The sequence below is a fragment of the Meriones unguiculatus genome, chromosome 2 (assembly GCF_030254825.1).
Source record: "Meriones unguiculatus strain TT.TT164.6M chromosome 2, Bangor_MerUng_6.1, whole genome shotgun sequence".
Classification (NCBI taxonomy): domain Eukaryota; kingdom Metazoa; phylum Chordata; class Mammalia; order Rodentia; family Muridae; genus Meriones; species Meriones unguiculatus.
The window spans coordinates 51,066,395-51,086,735 of record NC_083350.1 but is presented as its reverse complement, the minus strand read 5'-3'; the positions used below and the strand labels follow the sequence as shown (position 1 = coordinate 51,086,735).

The 20,341-nt window shown below is 44.5% G+C and overlaps 2 protein-coding genes across 2 annotated transcripts; both read left to right on the top strand.

Moving 5' to 3' along the window:
• Positions 1 to 70: 70 nt before the first annotated feature.
• Positions 71 to 8,621, top strand: Hars2 (histidyl-tRNA synthetase 2, mitochondrial). Its single transcript, XM_021651716.2, has 13 exons — positions 71 to 325; positions 2,249 to 2,323; positions 2,561 to 2,680; positions 2,792 to 2,887; positions 3,720 to 3,845; positions 4,122 to 4,229; positions 4,387 to 4,485; positions 4,809 to 4,902; positions 5,398 to 5,525; positions 5,611 to 5,853; positions 6,738 to 6,854; positions 7,064 to 7,210; positions 7,650 to 8,621. The coding sequence occupies exons 1-13, from the start codon at positions 215 to 217 to the stop codon at positions 7,707 to 7,709; spliced, it is 1,524 nt and encodes a 507-aa protein (XP_021507391.1). The 5' UTR covers positions 71 to 214; the 3' UTR covers positions 7,710 to 8,621.
• A 1,842-nt stretch (positions 8,622 to 10,463) lies between these two features.
• On the top strand, positions 10,464 to 16,648 carry Zmat2 (zinc finger matrin-type 2). Its single transcript, XM_021651718.2, has 6 exons — positions 10,464 to 10,600; positions 10,933 to 11,026; positions 11,918 to 12,041; positions 13,397 to 13,470; positions 13,880 to 14,025; positions 14,851 to 16,648. The coding sequence occupies exons 1-6, from the start codon at positions 10,583 to 10,585 to the stop codon at positions 14,992 to 14,994; spliced, it is 600 nt and encodes a 199-aa protein (XP_021507393.1). The 5' UTR covers positions 10,464 to 10,582; the 3' UTR covers positions 14,995 to 16,648.
• Positions 16,649 to 20,341: the final 3,693 nt, after the last annotated feature.

Sequence of the window (20,341 nt, the reverse complement as noted above, 5' to 3'; positions counted from 1 at the left end):
GACGTCGGCTTTCCTGCCTAGAGCGTCTCTGGCGAGAGGGGAGCGGGAACACTTCCGGGTCAGGGAGCGTGAGACACTTGGAATTTAGCCCCACCTCCCGGACTAACTCCGACCCCAGGTGCTTGTGGCTCGGGGGGTAGTGTTTCTGAAACTGGGCGGCTCTCGGTTCCGGGCCCTTGGCTCCTGTTCCGGAAAGCCGGAGTCCTGCTGCACAATGCCCCATCTGGGGGGACCCCTGCGCCGCGGGGTCTGGGCTGCGCTGCTCGCCCAGCTCCTGCGACCTCCCCGCGCTGTGTGCGTCCGGGCGGTGGGATGTCACAGCCAGGTGAGCCACCCCGAGCCTCCTCTCCTGAAAGCATTGACTCGCGGTCTGTATTGTGCCATTGCAGTTGGTTTGTTTGTTTGTTTGTTTGTTTGTTTGTTTTAAAGTTTATTTTTCTTATTTGTATGGGTATTCTGCCTGCACGTATGCGTGCCCTGCGTACGCGCCTGGTGCCCGTAGAAAGCAGAAATGGGCGGCGGGTCGCCTGAGTCTGGAGTTGGCTGGTGGTGAGTCACCCTGTGGGTGCTGGGGATGGAACCCAGGACCTCTGCAAGAGCCATCTCTCCAGCCGTGCAATCGGTTTAAGTTGATAAACCACTTTGTACCTGCACTGAACTAAGCGTTTTGGATGCTTTTGTCATTTTATTATTGGAGCAATCTCAAAGATTGAGGCTTTTATCTCTGTTTTACAGTTGAGTAAGCGGAGATCGCAGGGTTAAATGACTTATGGAGACAGCAACTGAGAATTATGAGGGTTATTTTCAGTCAGCTGAAATTCTTGAACATGGAATTTGAGCCAAATCTATATAGACAGTCCCCCATAAATGAACTGAGTTTATATCCATCAAGTGAATTTACCCTAAAACGAATCTCAGAGAGACATTTTCAGAGATAATTGGATTTTGGAATTAGAATAAGGGTTGAGGTATTGTACTCAGTCTTCTCTTTGGGAAGAGACGGAATTACCACCATTTGTATTTCTGGAAGGCAAACGACGTATGGGTCTTTAGGTCTGATTCTTCTTTTATAGAAGTAAACTTATCTATCAATTAACGTGTGTGGGTGTTGGTGTGCCGTGGTGCACTTCTGTTCACTGCTTCACCTTGTGGAGTTGGGGGATTGCGCTGAGGTGGTTGTGGTAAGTGGCCAGCACGGATACTCAGGGGCCACCTCACTAGCACTAAATCAGTGATTGTTACCCTTCTTCGGAAAGCAGGTGCTTTGTATCCTGCTCCACAGGGGACCAGAGCTTTAAAATTCAGTTTCAGTCACAGAATTTTACTGTTTTTTTTTTTTTTTCTGTAGTTTAACCAGGAAATTTATTTCTATGATTTCATAGGTTTTTATTGTGTATGATTGTAAATAAGTCATAGGGCAAATTGTGGGAATTAGTTTTTCTCTTTCAACCATGTGAGTTGAAACATCCAACTCAGATGGTCAGGCTTGGTGGATACCCACCAGGCCATCTCGTTGGCCCATGTTTGTTCCTCTTTTAAAAGTTGTCTCCATGTCTGATAAATGACTGTGTGTATGTATGTATGTATTTATTTATTTTTGAGGCAGGGTCTCCCTCTGTAGCCTTGTCTGTCCAAGAGCTCACTCTGTAGACTAGGCTGGCCTTAAAACTCATAGTGATCTGCCTGCCTCTGATTGCTAGAATTAAAGGCATGTACCACCTTTTTGGCTATTTGAGTAAGAACTGAGAACTGGAGTTCTTTTTGTTTATTCGTTTGAGACAGACTATGTAGCTCTAGCTGTCCTGTAACTCATTATGTAGAAGAAACTGGCCTTGAACTCACAGAGATCTTCCTGCTTTTGTCTCCCAAGTGTGGGGATTATATGTGTGTGCCACCATGTCCAGCCGAGAACTGGAGTTCTAATCCCTACTTCTAGAAATTTCGTGGTGACAGTTGTGGGTTCTGTGTCTTTATTATTCTCAGGTGCTTCAACTTTTTCAGACATTTAAGTGAAGAAGCTCATGTAGAAAAAAGACTGATCTTTATATATATTACAGGTATAATTGGAAAGTCAGCATGAATTATTGAGGGTGGAAGGAGATCAGCGTAGACAAAATAAAATGGTGTTCAGGAAACTTTTTTGCATGGGATCAAAGGTCTTCTCAGGGTGATGGTCCACAGGGTCAAAGATGTCACAGGTTTGGCCAGTGCCTGGAGAAGGCCCATCTCATATTCCTTTTTCTACCAGGTTGCAGAGGCAGTGTTAACATCCCAACTGAAACCACATCAAGAAAAACCGAATTTTGTCATCAAGGTTCCAAAGGTAACATCCTTTGCCCACTTGGTCTGTCAGAGGGTCAGAGGTGCAGTGCAGGCAAGCACACTCTCTTTGCCTCTCCCTTTTAAATCTTTTTTTTTTTTCTTTTTTCTTTTTGACTTATTGTTCTTGAAATTCTAGATGGAGTTCAAGTTAGTTTCAAACCTTAAATTATGGACATGACTTAACCTCTTTAGTCTTAAATGGTCTTGATTTTTTACTTTGGCTACTTTTGTTTTCCAGGGCACCAGGGATTTAAGTCCTCAACAGATGGTTGTGAGGGAAAAAATTCTTCATAAGATTATCAGCTGCTTTAAACGTCATGGGGCAAAGGGGTTGGATACGCCAGCATTTGAGCTAAAAGTAAGGATTGGACGGTGCTGACAACCTCATCGCTTACCGGCCCCCAGGCTTCTCATCTGTGTTTTTTGGTCAGTGCTCTGAATTGTGGCCTTTTCTGTTTGACTCTTGCAGGAAATGCTCACTGAGAAGTATGAAGACAACTTCGGCCTCATGTATGATTTGGAGGATCAAGGTGGAGAGTTGCTGTCTCTCCGTTATGATCTCACCGTATCCTTCTGAGTGCGGCAGCCTGACTTTTTTCTACCTAAATCCAGAGGGTTTTCTCTGGCAGGAGGCAGTAGAGGAACTTTGACAGTACCTTTCTTTACTAGGTTTTTCCCAGAAGGCAATTCTGCCATCAGAGCCTATCCTGAAGGCCCTGCCATTTAACTTCACTGTGTACGAGATTCTCCAGGAAGTCTGTAGAAACACAGATTACTGACCCTAGCTCCAGAGATCCGAAGGTCTCTGACTGGAGTGGTGTTCATAAGCATATGTAGAGAAGAAAATTAACTGTTGTGTGTGTGGATGTTGTTTATGTGGACATGTGTGTGACGGTCAGAGGACGACTTCCTGGAGTCAGTTCTCCTAACTCCTGTGTGGGTTCTGTGGATAGAACTCAGGTTGACATAGCTGCACAACAAACCCCTTTCCCTGCTGCACTGGTGCTAAATCAGTGGTTCTCAACCTGTGAGTCCTGACTCTCCACGGGTTGCATATGAGAGATTTAGCAAAATTACAGTTAGGAAGTAACAACAAAAATAATTTTATGGTTGTGGGTCACCACAACCTGAGGAACTGTATTAAAGGGTGGCAGTGTTAGGAAGGTTGAGAACCACTAAATATTTAACACAGAATCATGGAAAGTATGCATGTGGTTTCAGTAAGTGAAGTGCCTTCATTAACACCAAGCACTGCTAGGCTTCAGAGACGGTGGAAACAAGCCTGGGAAGTCTTTGTTTCCATCCTGTAAGATACGGAACCCAGTTCTCCCTCCTGTGTGAATGGCGGGTCTCAACATTGAACATAGTATTTTTCTTCCTCAACCTGTTTGTGTAAGGTCCCTTTTGCTCGATATATGGCCATGAATAAATTGAAGAAGATGAAACGGTATCAAGTTGGAAAGGTGTGGCGTCGAGAGAGCCCAGCCATAGTCCAGGGCCGCTACCGGGAGTTCTGCCAGTGCGTAAGTGCCCTGACTGGCTCAGAGTTTAGTACTAGTTACATCGGGGATTAGCTGCAATGGAAGGTTTGTTTTGGTTGTTTTGTTTTGGTTGTTTTTTTTGTTTTTTTTTTGAGACAGGGTTTCTCTGTATAATCCTGGCTGTTTCAGAACTCAGTATGTAGACCAGGCTGGTTTGAAACTCACTGAAATTCACCTACCTCTGCCTCCTGAGTGCTAGGATTAAAGGTGTGTGCCACCATGCTTTCTTCCTCTTTTTTTTTTTTTTTTTTTCTGTAGGATTTTGACATTGCGGGTGAGTTTGACCCTATGATCCCCGATGCAGAATGTTTGAAGATCATGTGTGAAATCCTAAGTGGATTGGAACTGGGGGACTTTGTCATTAAGGTGAGGCCAGCCTTGTGCATAGTGAGGGAGAAGTTTGGATTGGGCTGTGAAATTGTCTTTATATTACTTTTGTGGGTGATGACATTTAGAGTGGCCATTGTTTTGAGGGAAAGGACATTGATTGACAGGACATAGGGTAATTACATTGACTTCACAGGTAAATGACCGGCGGGTTATAGATGGGATATTTGCCGTCTGTGGTGTTCCTGAGAGCAAGTTCCGTACCATCTGCTCCTCAGTGGACAAACTAGACAAGGTAACAAAGAAAACATACTTTAAATAGTTCCTGTCTGGGTTTCTGCCCTGTCCTCAAATCCATGTCATTAGGGGAAGCATAACGAGACCGTGGCTGGAAGTAGCTATTCCTAAAAAAGAAAAAAGGTTCAGAAGATATTTTTGAACAAGGTCTGAGTAATGCCATGCAGTGGGGATTGTGGTTAGATTTCCTAAGTTGTCTCTAGTTTTGCTGAATTTACTGTTAGTTTCTTAAGCTTTTGGTACCAAATGAAAATAAGATGCTGTGCTTCAGTTAGGGAAAGAAGGGCTTGGGGCTGAGCTGATGTTTGGGTCTTAATGCAGATTTCTTGGGAAGATGTGAGACATGAGATGGTGACAAAGAAAGGCCTAGCTCCTGAGGTGGCTGATCGAATTGGAGCCTATATCCAATGCCATGGTAAGAACCAGGGTTTTCAGAGCCATGACAGAACAGGCTGAGGGTGACATGTGTTTAGCTTCTACCTCTGGGTCACCTCCAGAGTCTGGCCTAGATGAAGCTTCCCTTTTATGTGTTGTAACTACTTTATGTCTCTTGGCAAAGGCAGAGTAGAGAGAAATATTTGGCCATGTGACCAAGGTTGTAATCTTTTTAAAGAAAGTGAGGAAGATGGCTAGAGCAGATAAATTCAAGCTGGCTCTTATGGCTCATGTTTTTAATCCCAGAACCGGGAGGCAGGGGAAGGTGGATCTTTGTGAGTTCTAGGCCAGCCTGGTGGTCAGAGGATGACTGACTATAGTGAGTTCCAGGATGGCCAGGGCTATGTAGAGAGACCCTGTCTAAAACCAAAACCAAAACCAACCAACTAAACAAACAAAAACCCAAAACAACAACAACAAAAACTAAATTTGGGTGAAACATATCTGAGTAAATAAATTTTTTTTTTTCTTTCAGGAGGAATATCCCTGGTAGAGGAGATGTTTAAGAATCCCAGACTGTCCCAAAGCCAGCTGGCCCTGCAGGGCCTGCGGGACCTGAAGCTGCTCTTTGAATACCTGACTTTATTTGGAATTGCTGACAAGGTAGGCATAGCTGGGTCTGGACCTTCTGCTGAGCTCTTGGGTCCTCAGAGCCTGGTCTGGGGCTGACTGTATTTTTCCATTACAGATCTCCTTTGACCTGAGTCTGGCCCGGGGTCTAGACTATTACACAGGAGTGATTTACGAAGCAGTGCTGCTACAACCTCCAGCCCGGGCTGGAGAGGAGACCCTGAGTGTGGGCAGTGTAGCTGCCGGTGGGCGCTATGACAGGCTGGTGGGCCAGTTTGATCCGAAGGGCCATAACGTGCCTTGTGTGGGGTTGAGCATTGGAGTAGAGAGAATCTTCTACCTTGTGGAGCAGAAGATGAAGGTAGGTCCTAGGTAGAGGTGAAGTGGCCTTGAAAGCTAGTAACTGGTTTCTGGAGGTGCGTTTGGACCTCTTAAATTTTACTCAGATTGGTATTGTGCCTCCATATACGCCTGTGTGAGGGTGTCACATCCACTGGAACTGGAGTGACAGGCAGTTATGAGCTGCCATGTGGATGCTGGGATTTGGACCTGGGTCCTTTGGAGCCAGTGCTCTTAATTGCTGAGCCATTTCGCTAGCACACTCTCAGCCCCTACCCCTTTTAAAGATCCTTTTGCTTTTTGGAATTACTAGTGTAAATGACATTTTTTTTTCTTTAAAAAACATTTATTTCTTCTTTTTTGTGTCTGAGTGTTTTGCTTGAATGTATGTGTATACCTGGTGCCAATGGAGGTCAGAAGTGTGTGGGGGGATCAGCTACAGGTGGTTGTGAGATGTTGGTGCTTGAACTTGGATCCTGTAAAAGAATGAGAACTCTTAACTGCTGCGCCATCTCTCCAGCCCCTCCCACTCTACTCACCCTACCCTCTTCCTTTTTTCTTTTCTCTTTCTTTCTCTTTCTTTCTCTTTCTTTCTCTTCCTTCCTTCCTTCCTTCCTTCCTTCCTTCCTTCTTTTCTCTCTCTCTCTCTCTTTCTTTCTTTTGAGACAGGGTTTCTCTATGTAGCCTTGGCTGTCCTAGACTTCCTCTGGAGACCAGGCTGGCCTTGAACTCACAGAGATCTGTCTACCTCTGCCTCCCCAAGTGCTGGGCCTCCTTTTTAGAAGAGCTTTCTGAAATAGGATTTCTTTGTGAGCTCAGGAGGGCCTTGGCCACCTGAGTGCTGGGATTCCAGTGGTGAGAGCTACCCTTGGCCGCAGTTTTAGTTTCTTCTTTCTCTTTCCTCAGATTTCTGGTGAGAAGGTTCGAACCACAGAGACGCAAGTGTTTGTGGCCACACCCCAGAAGAACTTTCTCAGAGAACGGCTGAAGATAATTGCAGAGCTTTGGGATGCTGGAATCAAGGTATGGTGGTGTTGCTGTCTGAGTGACCTGGGTGTATGTGGGCACAATGATCATGGCTTATCTTTACCATATGCCTACAGTGGTATTCAGGACATTTTACCTTACCACTAGAGGTCTAGCCACTTACTTCTGGATTCTCTGTAAATATATGTTCTTGGGCACTTATCTGCTAAAATCACTTTAAATCCTCTACTCTCTATCTTTTTCAGGCAGAGATGTTATATAAAATCAACCCTAAACTGTTACCCCAGCTGCACTATTGTGAGAAAGCAGACATTCCTCTGATGGTCATTATTGGTGAGCGAGAACAGAAGGAAGGTGTCATCAAGCTCCGCTCAGTGGCCAGCAGAGAAGAAGTGAGTAGGAGCTGGCAGAAATACATAGTTCTAAATGCTCCACCTCCACTTTTTTTTTTTTTTCAAGACAGGGTTTTTCTGTATTGTAGCCCTGGCTGTCCTGGACTCACTTTGTGGACCAGGCTTGCCTTGAACTCACAGAGATCCCGAGTGCCCCTACCTCTGGAGTTCTGGGCTTATAGGCGTAAAGCTTCTCAAGTGCTGTGGCAACAGGCAACATGCCCAGATCCAGATCCCATACCATACTCTTTTAAGAGATGTGTTATCTGAGGAAATAAATTTTAAAAGATTTCTTTTAAATCGTATTTGTGTGTGTGTTCATGTGTATGTCCCAGGAATAAATAGTAAGAATGGATTCAGAGTGAAGTGAATTTGGAAAACCTGGCTGAGACACTGTTATTTTCTAGTTTTGTCATACAAGGATTCTCTTATGTTTTAGGTGACCATTAATCGAGAAACTCTTGTGGCTGAAATTCAGAAGCGACTGTCCGAGTCCTGATTGCTGCCTGATTTCATGTGCTGCCCTGAGAAGGAACGTTTTCATCTAGGACTGAGTTCTGGTGGACTTTGCAACACTGCCCAGAATGGATGTTGTACAAGTGCCCTCTGCCTCTCTCCGTGCTGGATAGTACAGAAGTACAGAAGGGGCTGAGATCTCGTGGATTAGTGATAGCGGTCACTCTGCTTGAGATGGCTGTCATGCCAAAGAGGCATGCTCTAACTGCAGAGGTGGACCTGAAGTGCCTCTGAAGTCTGTCAAGAGATGCTAAGATGGTTGCCATGGACAAGGCTCTAGAAGAGTTACCTCAGTCTGAGACTCTGAGCCATTGAAATGAGCAGCTTTACTCTCGACTACCTTGAGAACCAGATTCTGGAGAATTTGTCTACATTGGACTATGGGCTGTCCGTGGAATATTAAAAAGACAGCAAGAATGGACAGTGAACAGAGAGGATGTCAAGGACTTGGCAGTGCATCTGTTGGTTCTTCCAGTAACCAGTAGAAGGTTGGGGCTATTTAATAATCTTGAACATTGAACTTAATGGATGATAAATTAGTGATCTGATATTTTGAGATTTTGGACACAATTGCCTTTACCACAGTTAACGTTTTCTGTATTTTTCCACACCCTGCACTGGAGGTGTTCTAGAAGTGGGCATGTAGTATGTTACATTTTAAAAAATGGACTAGTGGGCTAGAGAGATGGCTCACTGGCTAGGGATGCATATTGCTTTTGCAGAGGACCAGAATTCAGTTCCCAGCACCCACACTAGGATGATTACAGCTTTCTGTAACTCCAGTACCAGGGAGTCTGAGGCCCTCTTCTGGGCTCCATAGACACCTGCACTTATTGTGCATGTACTCATGCACAGACACATCCATGTGATTAAGAATAAAATAATTTTAAAAGTGTACTTTGAGTAATTTGTTATCAAAGGATTAATTTGCATAGACCTTAGTTTAAGTGTATACTGGAGAACCCAGTAAGCTACGAGCAACCTTCCTGGGATGATGCCTCTGTATCCAGTGAAGGGAATGACTAGAATTTCTCTTCTCTCTCTCACCAACTAGGAAATGCAGTCATGCTGCTAAAAAAATTAACATCAGGTCAGGCGAGATGGCTCAGCAGGTGAGGACTGTGCCCTGAGTTTTATTCCTGGGGCCCACATGGTGGAAGAAGAGAGCAGATTCTGTTGGGTTGTCCTCTGGCCTGCACACATTTGCGATGATTTGTGTAGCACACATGCACACTTATATACAAAATAAAATGTGAAAAACAAAACAACCCACCAAAACAACATAGAGTGAAGCTAGGGATGTGGCTCTTTTGGCAGAATGTCTGCTTAGCATTTGGGAGGTGAAAGCAGGAGACTCAGAAGTTCAAAGTCAGCTTCGGGGCCAGGCAAGATGGGACAGGATTTTTCAGTCCTAGCACTAGGGAAATAAGAGACAGGCCAATTTTCTGTGAGGTATAGGCCAGCCACGCCTACACAGTGAAACCCTGTATAAAAATAAAAATTTAGCCTTGGGTTTACATGAGACCCTTTCTCAGTAAAACTGAAAAGTCTTTGCCTAATGCCACACCTTTAATCCCTGCAGTGAAGTGGTGGTGCAGAGGCAGACAAATCTCTTGAGTTAAGGTCAGCTGGACAAGAGCGAAGATTAAGACAGTAGTAGAATGGGAAAGAGGAGGATGTTCAGACAAGAGGTTGGCTAGATGAAGAGGGAAAGATGCAGGGGAATCTGGGGAAAGCAGCCTCAAAGAGGGAGGTCTTTATTGGGAACACAGATGGGCAGAGACCCTGTAATTCCAGGAATATATTGAGGAAACTCTATAAAGAGAGTTTCAGGCTAGCCAGGGCCAAATAGCGAGACCTTGTCTAGAAACATAACACACCTATAATCCTAGCACTTGGAAGGTAGAGGCAAGAGTTTAAAGTCATCCTCTGCTGCATTGTAGCCTGGGTTACAAGAGACCCTGACTCAATCACTATCCTTCCCCACAAACACATATTTTAAGCACTTGTCAGAGTGCCATGTGCTTCATTCTGGGGTGTTGGCTGATGACAGCTTCAAGATTAAAGTGTACTGTATAAATGGAATGAGTTTCAGTGTTCTCCAGACACAAAAATGAGTATAACCAAATAACAGCAGTGTTGTTTCAAGAGAAAAAAAAATCCAAATATAAAGTGCTTGTCTTTGTACATAATTTAGAGCCATACTCATAGTGCCTGCTGGTGAATGGGACATCCAGAACCATTGACAAGTGTTTTAGCTTTTAAAATATGGTTTACGAGGCAGGGAGAGTAAGTAGCCCAATTGGTAGAGTGCTTGATAGCGTGAACGAAGCCTTGGGTTCGATCTCCAGCACCACATGAATGGGGCGTGGTGGAACATGCCCGTAAATCCAGCCCTTGGGAAATGGAGGCAGGAGAATCAGAAATTCAAGACCAGCTTTGACTACATTAGCCAGTTAAGAGTCCAGTCTGGGCTACCTGAGAACTTGTCTTAAAAAAGAAGTTTAGAAATCTGAAGATGCAGGTAAAGTTGGTTAGATCATGGGAAACTGTTTCCCAAACTCCGATTTTTTTGTGAAACAGAAGAGCTGAGCTAGTCTTCCAGGGCTTGTTTTTAAAAGCCAGTGAGAAAAACGTTGGCCGGTGCCCTTACTTCCGCGTTGCTTCACACTCCCTTTGCGCCTGCGCCATCTCCTTGGAGCAGAGGGCGGGGCCAGCAGGACTGCCTTAGAATCACTCCAGTCCTTAACGCAGTTAGAATGCGCGGCTCGAACCTTATTGGAGCGTGAGCTTGCCTTATGGCTCCAGGGCGCGTTTTACGGCATTTTACGGCTTTCCATTCACTTCGCTGTGAAGATGGCGTCGGGCAGCGGGGTAGGTGTTGGTGTGAAGAGGTTTGATGGATCTGGGGTGGTTTTTCAGAACTAAATAGAGACAGGCTGTGAGATTTGACTGACTTCCTGACGCCTCTTCGCGATCTCAGGGTCTAGGTTCGAGAACTCCCCCGTAAGGCCTTGGCGCAGGGACAGTGGAATCTCGGAAGTCTCTCGGGTTGGGGTCCCGAGTACACCAGACCCCTGGGCGTTCCAGAGAGACTTCTCTTTTGAAAGGTCCTGGGGCCGCCTCGGTGGCGGTTAGGCGGTTCCCTTAGTTTCTCCAGGGGAACAGGCGCAGCGACGGATCTTGAGCACTTTTTCCCCCCACAGACAAAAAACTTGGACTTTCGCCGAAAGTGGGACAAAGATGAATATGAGAAGCTCGCAGAGAAGAGACTCACAGAAGAGAGAGAAAAGAAGGATGGTGGGTGCTCGCTTCATGAAGGGCTAAGGGGATGGTAGAGACGATACAGTGGCTCGACAAAGCATGCCTCAGCAACAGGATAGATCACCTGCCAGTTAGTGTGTGAGGGCAAGTAGGCAAAAAGGCTAAAGCTTCCTCCTCTCATTTTGCCGGAGCTGCCCTAGGTGTGGCCCATATTCAGGATTCGTTTTCCCATCTTAAATGATACAGTCCAAACGAAACAAAGCAAAACATACTTCAAGTGTGCCCATCTGCGTTGGTTTTAGTTGATTCCAGATTGTGGGCAAGTTGACAACCAAGATTAGCCATCACGCTGCATGAAAACATTGAACATTATGCTACTGAGTGTGAGTGTCCTCTTTTGAAAGGGTTACTTCTAGCAAAAATTCAGAACAACTCAGTTCTCCTAAACAACACGTGAGAAAAGCTGTGTTTAAATTTGATGGCTTTAAAATGGAGAAAAGATCTTGAGAGTTGGCATCATTAAGTCTGAGGCCAGCTTGGTCCACATAGTGACAAGTCAGGCCTATGTCTATATAACGCCAGGCCAACTAGAGTCTTTTCTAGCCTCTTTTAAATGCTACATAAAGTACCTGTTATGTCCTTTATTTGAGGAATTCAAAACAAGAATGAGAGTAGTCATCTGAATTTTGGGGTTCATAAATTTCTTCCCTTTATGGCTAAGAAACTGTAATACTCACTAGACACCTTTAATCCAGTGGTGTACACCTTTAATCCCAGCACTCAGGAGGCAGAGGCTAGCCTGGTCTACAGAGTGAGTTCCAGGACAGCCAGGACTACACAGAGAAACCCTGTCTTGAAAAAAACAAAAAGAAACTGAATGCCGAAGGGGCCTCCTTTCATACTCCTTTTTTTTTTTTCTTTTTTCAGGAAAACCAGTGCAGCCAGTCAAGCGGGAGCTTCTACGGCACAGGGATTACAAGGTGGACTTGGAATCCAAACTTGGGAAGACAATTGTCATTACTAAGACGACCCCCCAGTCTGAGATGGGAGGGTGAGTAGCTTTTTGTCTATCTCTAATACCAAGGCTAGCCTAATAAACTACTTACATTGATTTTAGGAAGTGTTGAGGAGAATCCCAGGCCTACAGATGGCAGCCTTATTGAGCATAACTCAATTCTTTGTTCTTTGCCCCCTGAAGTTTGAAGTCAACTCAGACCTGTACCTAGGAGGGATTGTTCTGTGGGCTTCTTCTATCAGTACTGTTACTACTTCCTTGATATCTTCGAAAGGGTTATGTATTCTGTTAGAAGACATGAAGGCTCTGAGGTGGAGCTGTAACTATAGTTATTATGCACCAAGTCTACAGAAGATTTACAGAAGAGTTCCACAGAGCTTGTCACCCTTTTGCTATCATTCCTTCAAGTCTGTCAAGTTAAAGCTTTTATCATAACACTTAGTCATTTCTGCAGATTATTTATTAAACCCACTGCCTTTGCTGTGTAAATGAGCAAATTAAATATTTAGTATCGTAAAGTAATAATAGCTCATAGTTTCTGTGGGCAGGGAATTGAGGGGTGGTTATCTTGGAGGTTCAGGGTCTCCAATGAATTTGCAGTTGTGAAATTGACTTGGTTTGCATTCAGTAGCGGATAATAAAGTCAGAAGACCCTCTTCTGAGCCCTCGTATGCCTATGGTTTGGAGACTGCAGTTCAAACTGTGAGCCTGTTTGTAAAGTTGTTCATAGTAAAGCATGAAGAGACTAGTTTCCCCAAAGCAAGTCATCCTCACAAAAGTGGAAGCCAGTCTTTAATATAATCTAATTTTTTAACACATTCTGTTCATCACACAGAACACTTTGGTCCAGATTGGGAGGAGGCTACAAAGAGTAGGATGACAAGGAAGGTCAGCTTCCTTGGAGGGTGGAGAATGTCTTATAAGGCTTTATGAAAATGCCTCTAAAAAAGATGCTGGGAGCCAGGTGAAAAAGTTCATGCCATAATAGCTGCACTTGGGAAGCCAGAGGATGGCTGCAAGTTTAAGGCCTACTTGGGCTGCCGCATGAGAGCTCTGGGGCTTAATAAAGTTAGAAGAGGAAAAAAAGAAAGAGAGAGAGAGAGAGAAAGAAAAGAAAAGAAAAGGGCCAGGCTTGTGGCACATGTCTGTAATTGTAGCACTTCAGGAGAGGTGGGATGAGCTCTGCAAGTGTACGGCCAGCTTGGTCTATGTAGTGAGTTCCAGGCCAATTAATATCTCAGTTAACAAAACAAACTTCATATACATTTACCTCAAAATTTGGTATAAATTTTATAAATTTTATAAATGGTATAAAATGTATAAATCTCACTGAAAACAGTAAGATCCTTAAAAATCATATTGACTCGTGTGTGTCTCTTCCCTTTTGTCAGCTACTACTGCAATGTCTGTGACTGTGTGGTGAAGGACTCCATCAACTTCCTGGATCACATTAATGGAAAGAAACGTAAGACTTGGAGGTAGTTCATGACTGGAGCTGGGATTGGGTTTTAAAGGTCTGGTGGAGGGCAAGTGCGGTAGAGCGGTTTTCTTGGGCCCTTTGTGTGTGTGTGTTGATGAGTATTGCTGGGTCTGTGGTGGCTTGTGTGTGAGCACAGAGGCCAGAAGTGTTGGTTGACTCTGCTGGTAATCTCCTAGCAAATGCAGTTGAAAGCTATCTGCTCATGATCTGGGCTGCCACTTTTGAGAGCAGGTGAGGCCAAGAGCTTCTTTTAGGCATAGTTATTTTTGTTGTGTACTTCACTATGAAAAGGTGAAAAACAAACAAACAAAAACCTTCAAAAGCCAGGACCAGACTTTTGGAAGGGCTGAGGGTGTTAGAATGACTGGTTGTCTTCACTGTTAACTTCATCCAGATCAGCGAAACCTGGGCATGTCTATGCGTGTGGAGCGGTCCACTCTGGATCAGGTAAAGAAACGTTTTGAGGTTAACAAGAAGAAGATGGAAGAGAAGCAGAAAGATTATGATTTTGAGGAAAGGATGAAGGAGCTCAGAGAAGAGGTGAGCTCTCCTAACGCTGCTCCCCAACCTTGAGTAGATTTTACCTTGTCAATTGAAGATGGCCCTCTTTCTCCACTCACTCTCCGATCTCCCCAGCTTTGTTCCTTCATTTCTGTGTACGAGGGTATCCTTGTTTGAGACCCATTAGAAGTGGCTCAAAACCTATCCATTTCTCTTTGGCATTTTAGATCAGATCTCTTGGGACAATTATTCTTTCATTTGGTTTGTTTTTTAGACAGGTTTGTTCTTCACTAATTCATAGCAAAATGAAGGAAGTTCAAAACCTTCCATTGCCATCCTATACCCCTGCATGTACAGATAGCTTCCCCTATACTTTCTATTCCATTTTAAACTGTAAGAGGGATTAATTAAATACAGCTAGTCCCTAGTTGGCCCATGTATCCATTACAGGGTCAGAATTCATTTCTTCCATTTATTTGCATGTTTGGGCACGTTAAGTAACCTCAGTGTACTTTATTCCTTGTACTGAAGATCTTAGGATAATATTTACACAGAACTGAGAACATGTCTTAGCATATGCTTCCTATCCCAGAATGTTGTCTATTTAGAACTAGAGATGAACTAGGGTGTATGATTAAGAACTCCAGAGACTTACTGAATCTCTTCTTGTCCTTTAAAATCTTTTCTTACAATCTTCTCAGGGCCTCATGCATGCTGGACAAGTGCTTTATTACTGATTTTTCATTCTTTACTGTGGCTTTTATTTGCACTTAAAGATGGAAAAGAATCCTGCAGCTTACATATCTCTTTCAACAACATCAGCTTTGGAGTCAACTGATTCTAATTTTCTCTCCCTTACCCTAGGAGGAGAAGGCTAAAGCATACAAGAAGGAGAAACAGAAGGAGAAGAAAAGGAGGGCGGAGGAGGACTTGACATTTGAGGAAGATGATGAGATGGCAGCTGTGATGGGTTTCTCTGGCTTTGGTTCCACCAAGAAGAGTTACTGAAGCGCTCTTTTTGGCCTATCTTTGGCCTATACTGGACCTAACTTTGAGTGTGTGTTGAGGTGGGGTGGGGGTGTCACTTCTTTTTTGGGTACTGGAGAAAGTCCTTAAGAGTGTTAATGGGCAGGGCTAGAGGGTGGGTGTTTGTGGTTCTCTCTACGTTGGGAGAGGGCACAGGACGTAGAGGTGATGCTGTGGCATATTCTGTCAGCCTCAGTATTTCTGGAGTCACAGAACCTCTGCCCATCTGTGTTCCCAATAAAGAAAGACCTCCCTCTTTGAGGCTGCTTTCCCCAAATTCTCCTGCATCTTTCCCTCTTCATCTTCCCACCCTCTTGTTTGAGCATCCTCCTCCTCCCCTGTGTTCTGCTGTTTTAATCTTTACTCTTGTTCAGCTTGCAGCAGAAGGGTTATCTGGGGCTCCAGTATGCAGGTGCTGGCATATTCTTAGCCAGCTGTTCCTCCCATCCCACCTAGCGGTTCTCTACCCACTTGGGCATGCATGTGATTTCTGCCTGGGTCAATGTGTGTGTGGGTATGTGTGCATGATACGTCACAAAGAGGGGACCTGACCTAGAACCTCAGAGCATTGCTGCCCTGAGGCCTATTGTTCTTGGTTTCCTCGGTGCATGTAACAGGAAATTAAATGGGATGAGTGTTTGGTGTGGTTTGTGTCTGGTGAGTTTTTAACTTCTGTTTCACTTCACTGAGGATTTCTGTTTTTGTCTTCCTTGGGAACAGGTTCTTGGAAGAACCTGTTCGATGCAAAAAAGAAAGCAGCAACCCTAAAACCAAACAGACTCACTCTGGGAGATCCCAGTTCTCAGACGCTATTCCACACGTACAGTCAGTCACAGTGACTCAGCCTGTTTCACATTTGTTGGGAACATTTCCATATCACCTTCTGTCCCACAGTTCCTACACCAAGAATTTCCACATAGAGCCTTTCTCTTTGATTTGCCCCCACACCCCCTTCAAATACAGGTTTCCTTAGAGTGAGTTTTCCCCTCTGCTAGGATCTGTGCCCTTGGGAGTCTCAACAGAACATTTTAACCTCCTGTACCTTTAGCACGTCTGATCTTAACCATAAGAGCTGTGTTAAATGTCACTGTCTGCAGTTGGACAGGCCCTGGGCTACTCACCTTGGCACTGTTGATGATGACCTAGGCAAGTTTTGGATTGGGGTTTTTGTTTTATATTTTTGAAATGTTCTCACGTGCCTGGCCTTGTACTCAGAAATCTGCCTGCCTGAGCCTCTCCAGTGCTGGGATTAAAGGTGTGTACCTCCATGCCTGGCCAGGTCTGTTTTAAAGGGTTCTATGCACTGTAGGATGTTGAACAGCCTCCCTGGCCTCTACCCAGTAGATGTCAGTAGCACTCCCATCTAATTTGTGACAATTGTCCATGGGAGTGGGTAAAAGGCTCTCCCATTGAAAATGATTTAAGAAACTCTTCCCCATTGTAGTGTAATGTGAACCACATGACTTAGACTAGTTAAAAATCCCTCCCAAACACTGAGAACTGGATCACATACTGTGCCTTGTCTAAGGAATTTAAGGGCGAGATGGGCAGAGGGGACAGTCATACAAGTCATGTAAACAGGTGAAACTCCCTTTACTGGCTCTATACTTTCAATAAAGGGGTCCATTTGACAAGACTGCCACAATGCCTTTTCTTCTCTTACCTATGTGGTTCACCTTTGTGTAGCATCTGAAACAGTGGATCCCACAAAGCATTGTACCACACCCTTTGGGTTTGTTTGTAGGATTTCCTTACTGATAAGTCTGCTTTTGGTTTAATGAGTTCTCATATGGGATTCTGTCGCTGGGAGTGCTGCATGAATATGTCCATCTATAGGTAGGCTCAACGCCTGGCTCAGGAATTTTGTATGGTTTTGAGCATGGTGATGCATACCGGAAGACATAACACTTGGGAAGAAGCAGCAGGAGGGTTGCTGTAAGGTTGCAGCCAGTCTGGTCTGTATAGCAAGAACTTGTATGAAAGAAACCTCACAGAGTTGCAGGCCAATTGCAGGTACATTCATGTACACTATCCTCGGCAGGACTGCTTATACAGTCCGTAGATTCCCTTTGTTGAGTAGGTCATTTTATTTTTTTCAAGGAAGCTAGGACAACGTTTTGAGTGAGAGGAGATTCTTACAGTGTTCACACCTTGGGGTCTAGTCTGGTGAGATCATCTGTGCCATTCCCATTGTGATCATGTGTTCCAGGTTCTGTGAACACTTTTGGACTGGTAAATGGAATGAGCTGTTAGGTTCTATGGGGATGGAGTGGTGGTTAGTGGTGGGTTGGAAGGTGAAGACAGTGGCATGGGGAGTTGAGAAGACAGAACAATCCCAGGTAACTCAGGAATCTGAGTGTATAGGCCATGGAAAATTTGTACTTTAATTGAAAGTACTGCTGTCCACTTGTGTTCATTTATTCATTGTTTTGAAGATAAACTTCTTTTGATGATCCTCCTGTCTCCCATGTACTTTGGGATTACAGGCATGCACAACCATGCCTGGTAAGGCATTAACATCTTCTGGAACAAGGTGTCACGATCTGCAGGTAGGGGATTGATCTGAATTGCTTCTTAAATACCCAGGAGCTAGGTGTGATGCATTTAACCCCATGACTTGGGAGGCAAAGGCAACAGAGCTCTGAATTTGAGGACAGCTTTGTCTACATAGTGAGACCCTGTCTCAAAATGAAAACGGGAAATGAAAAGTGGCTCTGTGGCTTCTCAGAGGATCTCATATCCAAGGATGGCCTTGAATCCTGTTCCTGCCTCTGCTTGCCCTAAGACGTGGGGTAATAGACATTTCCCACCATGTTGGGTAATGTGTAAGTTTAAAAACTGGGTCTGGGAATTCACTGCTTTGCCTAGCATGTACAAAGCTCTAGGTTCAATCCCTGGCAACTCCTACAACAGGGTGTGCTGGGCACACTACTCCAAGGAGGGTCAGGAACTCGAGGTCATCCTTGGCTAGATAGCAAATTCCAGGCCCAGGCTCTTTAAGACTGTCTGTGGACAAAAATAATTCTCGTGGTATGCATATCCCTATTGAGACCTGGGTTTGATTCCGGCCCTACAAAGGCAGAAATAGATGTGGTGGGACTGTAAAATCAGTCCCTTACTTGGGAGGTTGAGGCAGGAGGATGGCATGTTGAAGAGCCAAGCTGGGTTATAGGATGAGACTTTGTCTCTGAAGCAAGTCATACACAAATAGCGTTCTTCTGTAGACATCAATAGATAGAGAAAGGAATGTTTAATACCAGTGCATTTAGGGCAAGCATTACAATGGAGGGGAGTTAGGTATACGTCAGAGAAAAGCTCTCCAAGATTAACTTTTGTCTTTTAGACAGGGTCTCATGGAGCCAGTCTCTGCCTTTCACCTTCCAAATGCTCTATCCAAGACAGTTACCTAAGGGAAAAGAGCACCCAACAAACATGCATAGCAAAAACATCAACAGTCCTAAACCGTGTCTAGAGCGAATCCACGCTGAAGTATGGTGGCTAACTAGAGAGAGTAATTCTAAGGAAAATCAGTTGATTTCAGTACATAAATGGCGTAAGTGCTGACCAGATATTTGAAATTATGTAGTGACAGGACATGTGCCGATACACTTCCAGGAGAGCCGCTTTAAGCCGCGAAGTTCCAGGGCGTGCCTGGGCTAACAGTTCACACTTCGCGAAGCTTCCGCTGGCGTGGGCGGATGATAGTGACTGAGAAGGTAAGCCAGTGAGGGTGAGGGCCGGGTGAGGGCCGGGTGGGGGCCGGGTGGGGGCCGGGTGGGGGCCGGGCAGAGCCGGGCGGACGTGAGCTAGCGGCGCGGGCAACTGCTACGGCTGCAGCGGGACTGGACAGGGGAGCGCTCGCCAGGTGGAGTACGCGCGGACGCCGCGGGGAGGCGGGCCGCAACGGCGTCCGATTGGCCAGTGTCACACGCCCTGTCACTCTTGGCGTAGCTGGGTGACGTAGGTTTCTCGCACAGTCAAGTAAATATATCCAGGAACCGGCTCCCGGACTGGCTTTAGCTCAGCGGTTACTTCGTCAGAAAGCAAACAATTCTTGTTTCAACAGCTGGCCACTCCGGGGAAACTCAGAGTGGCTGGTTCGAGGCCCGCGGGCGCTCTCCAGTCCTTTTGTGGCTCGGAACCCGGAATTTCTGGAATAAATCGCGGTTTCAAACACTTAAATCGTTGGCACATCTTATGTAGATCCAGGAAATAATGGGGAGGGAGGTGGGTGGGTGGGGGTAGGGTGGGACTACGAGGGACTTAATTTTAGAGTCTTTAGTAATGTATTTTTTTCTTTCTTTCCGAGACAGGGTTTTTCTGGAGACCAGGCTGACACCAGGCTTATATCTTTTATGTCATTTTCCCCTTTGAAATCTGGAGGATTTTTTCCCCTTTCATTTAATTAAAAAAGATTTTACTTACGTCTATGTGGCTGTGTGGATGTATATATCACATGTGGACCGTGTTGGATGCTGGTAACCGAACCTAGTTTCTCAGTTTAACTGATTTTCTAAAACACTTCTTCGAATTCACCATTTCGGATGAGTTCATGTAAGACTTTTTCAATGTGCAGACACAAGTTTTATTTCAAAATTTTTTTTCCTAATTTACCATTTTTGAAAGTATTCCATTATTTGCTTCTTCGGGAACTGTGTCTATCACGTTCCCCAAGGATCTGCTTACTGCTTTCTTGATTTCACTTTCATTTTCCTATCAACATCAGTAGTTAAAATTTCCCTTAGGACCTCTGCCATACTTTTGTTCCTCTTTTTTTAATGATTTATTTTCTCCAATGTGTTATTTCAGCCAACTCTGTTCTTGTCGTTTTAGTTTTTTGTCAATTTCTGAGTTATATTTCTGGTTAAATATTTAAGTGTTTTTTAAATAGTTAAGTGTTTTTGTTTTCTTTCACGTCATTAAGTGACATTTAAGATTATCTAATTTAGATTAGCGTGTTCTACTCAAGTTTTTATATTTCATCGTTAATTTTAAAAGAATATAATTGATTTTAAATTTTAATTTTCTTTATGTAACGCGATTCCTGCTATTTTCTGTGCATTTTGAATGTTTTGTTTTCCTGTTTTAGCAGTTGCCAAAGAGGGTAATCAGATTTCTGAGTTAAAGGGTGCCCTCTAGTGTCTCTAGAGCAGAATGCACCCATTTGGTTGGATTGTTTCTCTTTGGTGCTTCCTTCCTACTCACAAAATCAAGCCCTCGCTCTATACATCTCTTCACAGCACCTCTTTCCTCGGGGAGGGGTCCCTTTCCAGCTGCCATGTCTCGTTTCAAGCCCTTTCGGGACATTCTTTCAGCTTTCTCAGTTTCT

Bases quoted from the DNA above. Each gene is read 5' to 3' on its own strand.
- Hars2 (XM_021651716.2), top strand. From the start codon at position 215: ATGCCCCATCTGGGGGGACCCCTGCGCCGCGGGGTCTGGGCTGCGCTG. The intron at 3,846-4,121 runs GTAAGTGCCCTG...TTTTTTCTGTAG, and splicing joins ACCGGGAGTTCTGCCAGTGC to GATTTTGACATTGCGGGTGA. The intron at 7,211-7,649 runs GTGAGTAGGAGC...CTTATGTTTTAG, and splicing joins CAGTGGCCAGCAGAGAAGAA to GTGACCATTAATCGAGAAAC.
- Zmat2 (XM_021651718.2), top strand. The intron at 11,027-11,917 runs GTGGGTGCTCGC...TTCTTTTTTCAG, and splicing joins AGAGAGAGAAAAGAAGGATG to GAAAACCAGTGCAGCCAGTC. The intron at 12,042-13,396 runs GTGAGTAGCTTT...CCCTTTTGTCAG, and splicing joins CCCCAGTCTGAGATGGGAGG to CTACTACTGCAATGTCTGTG.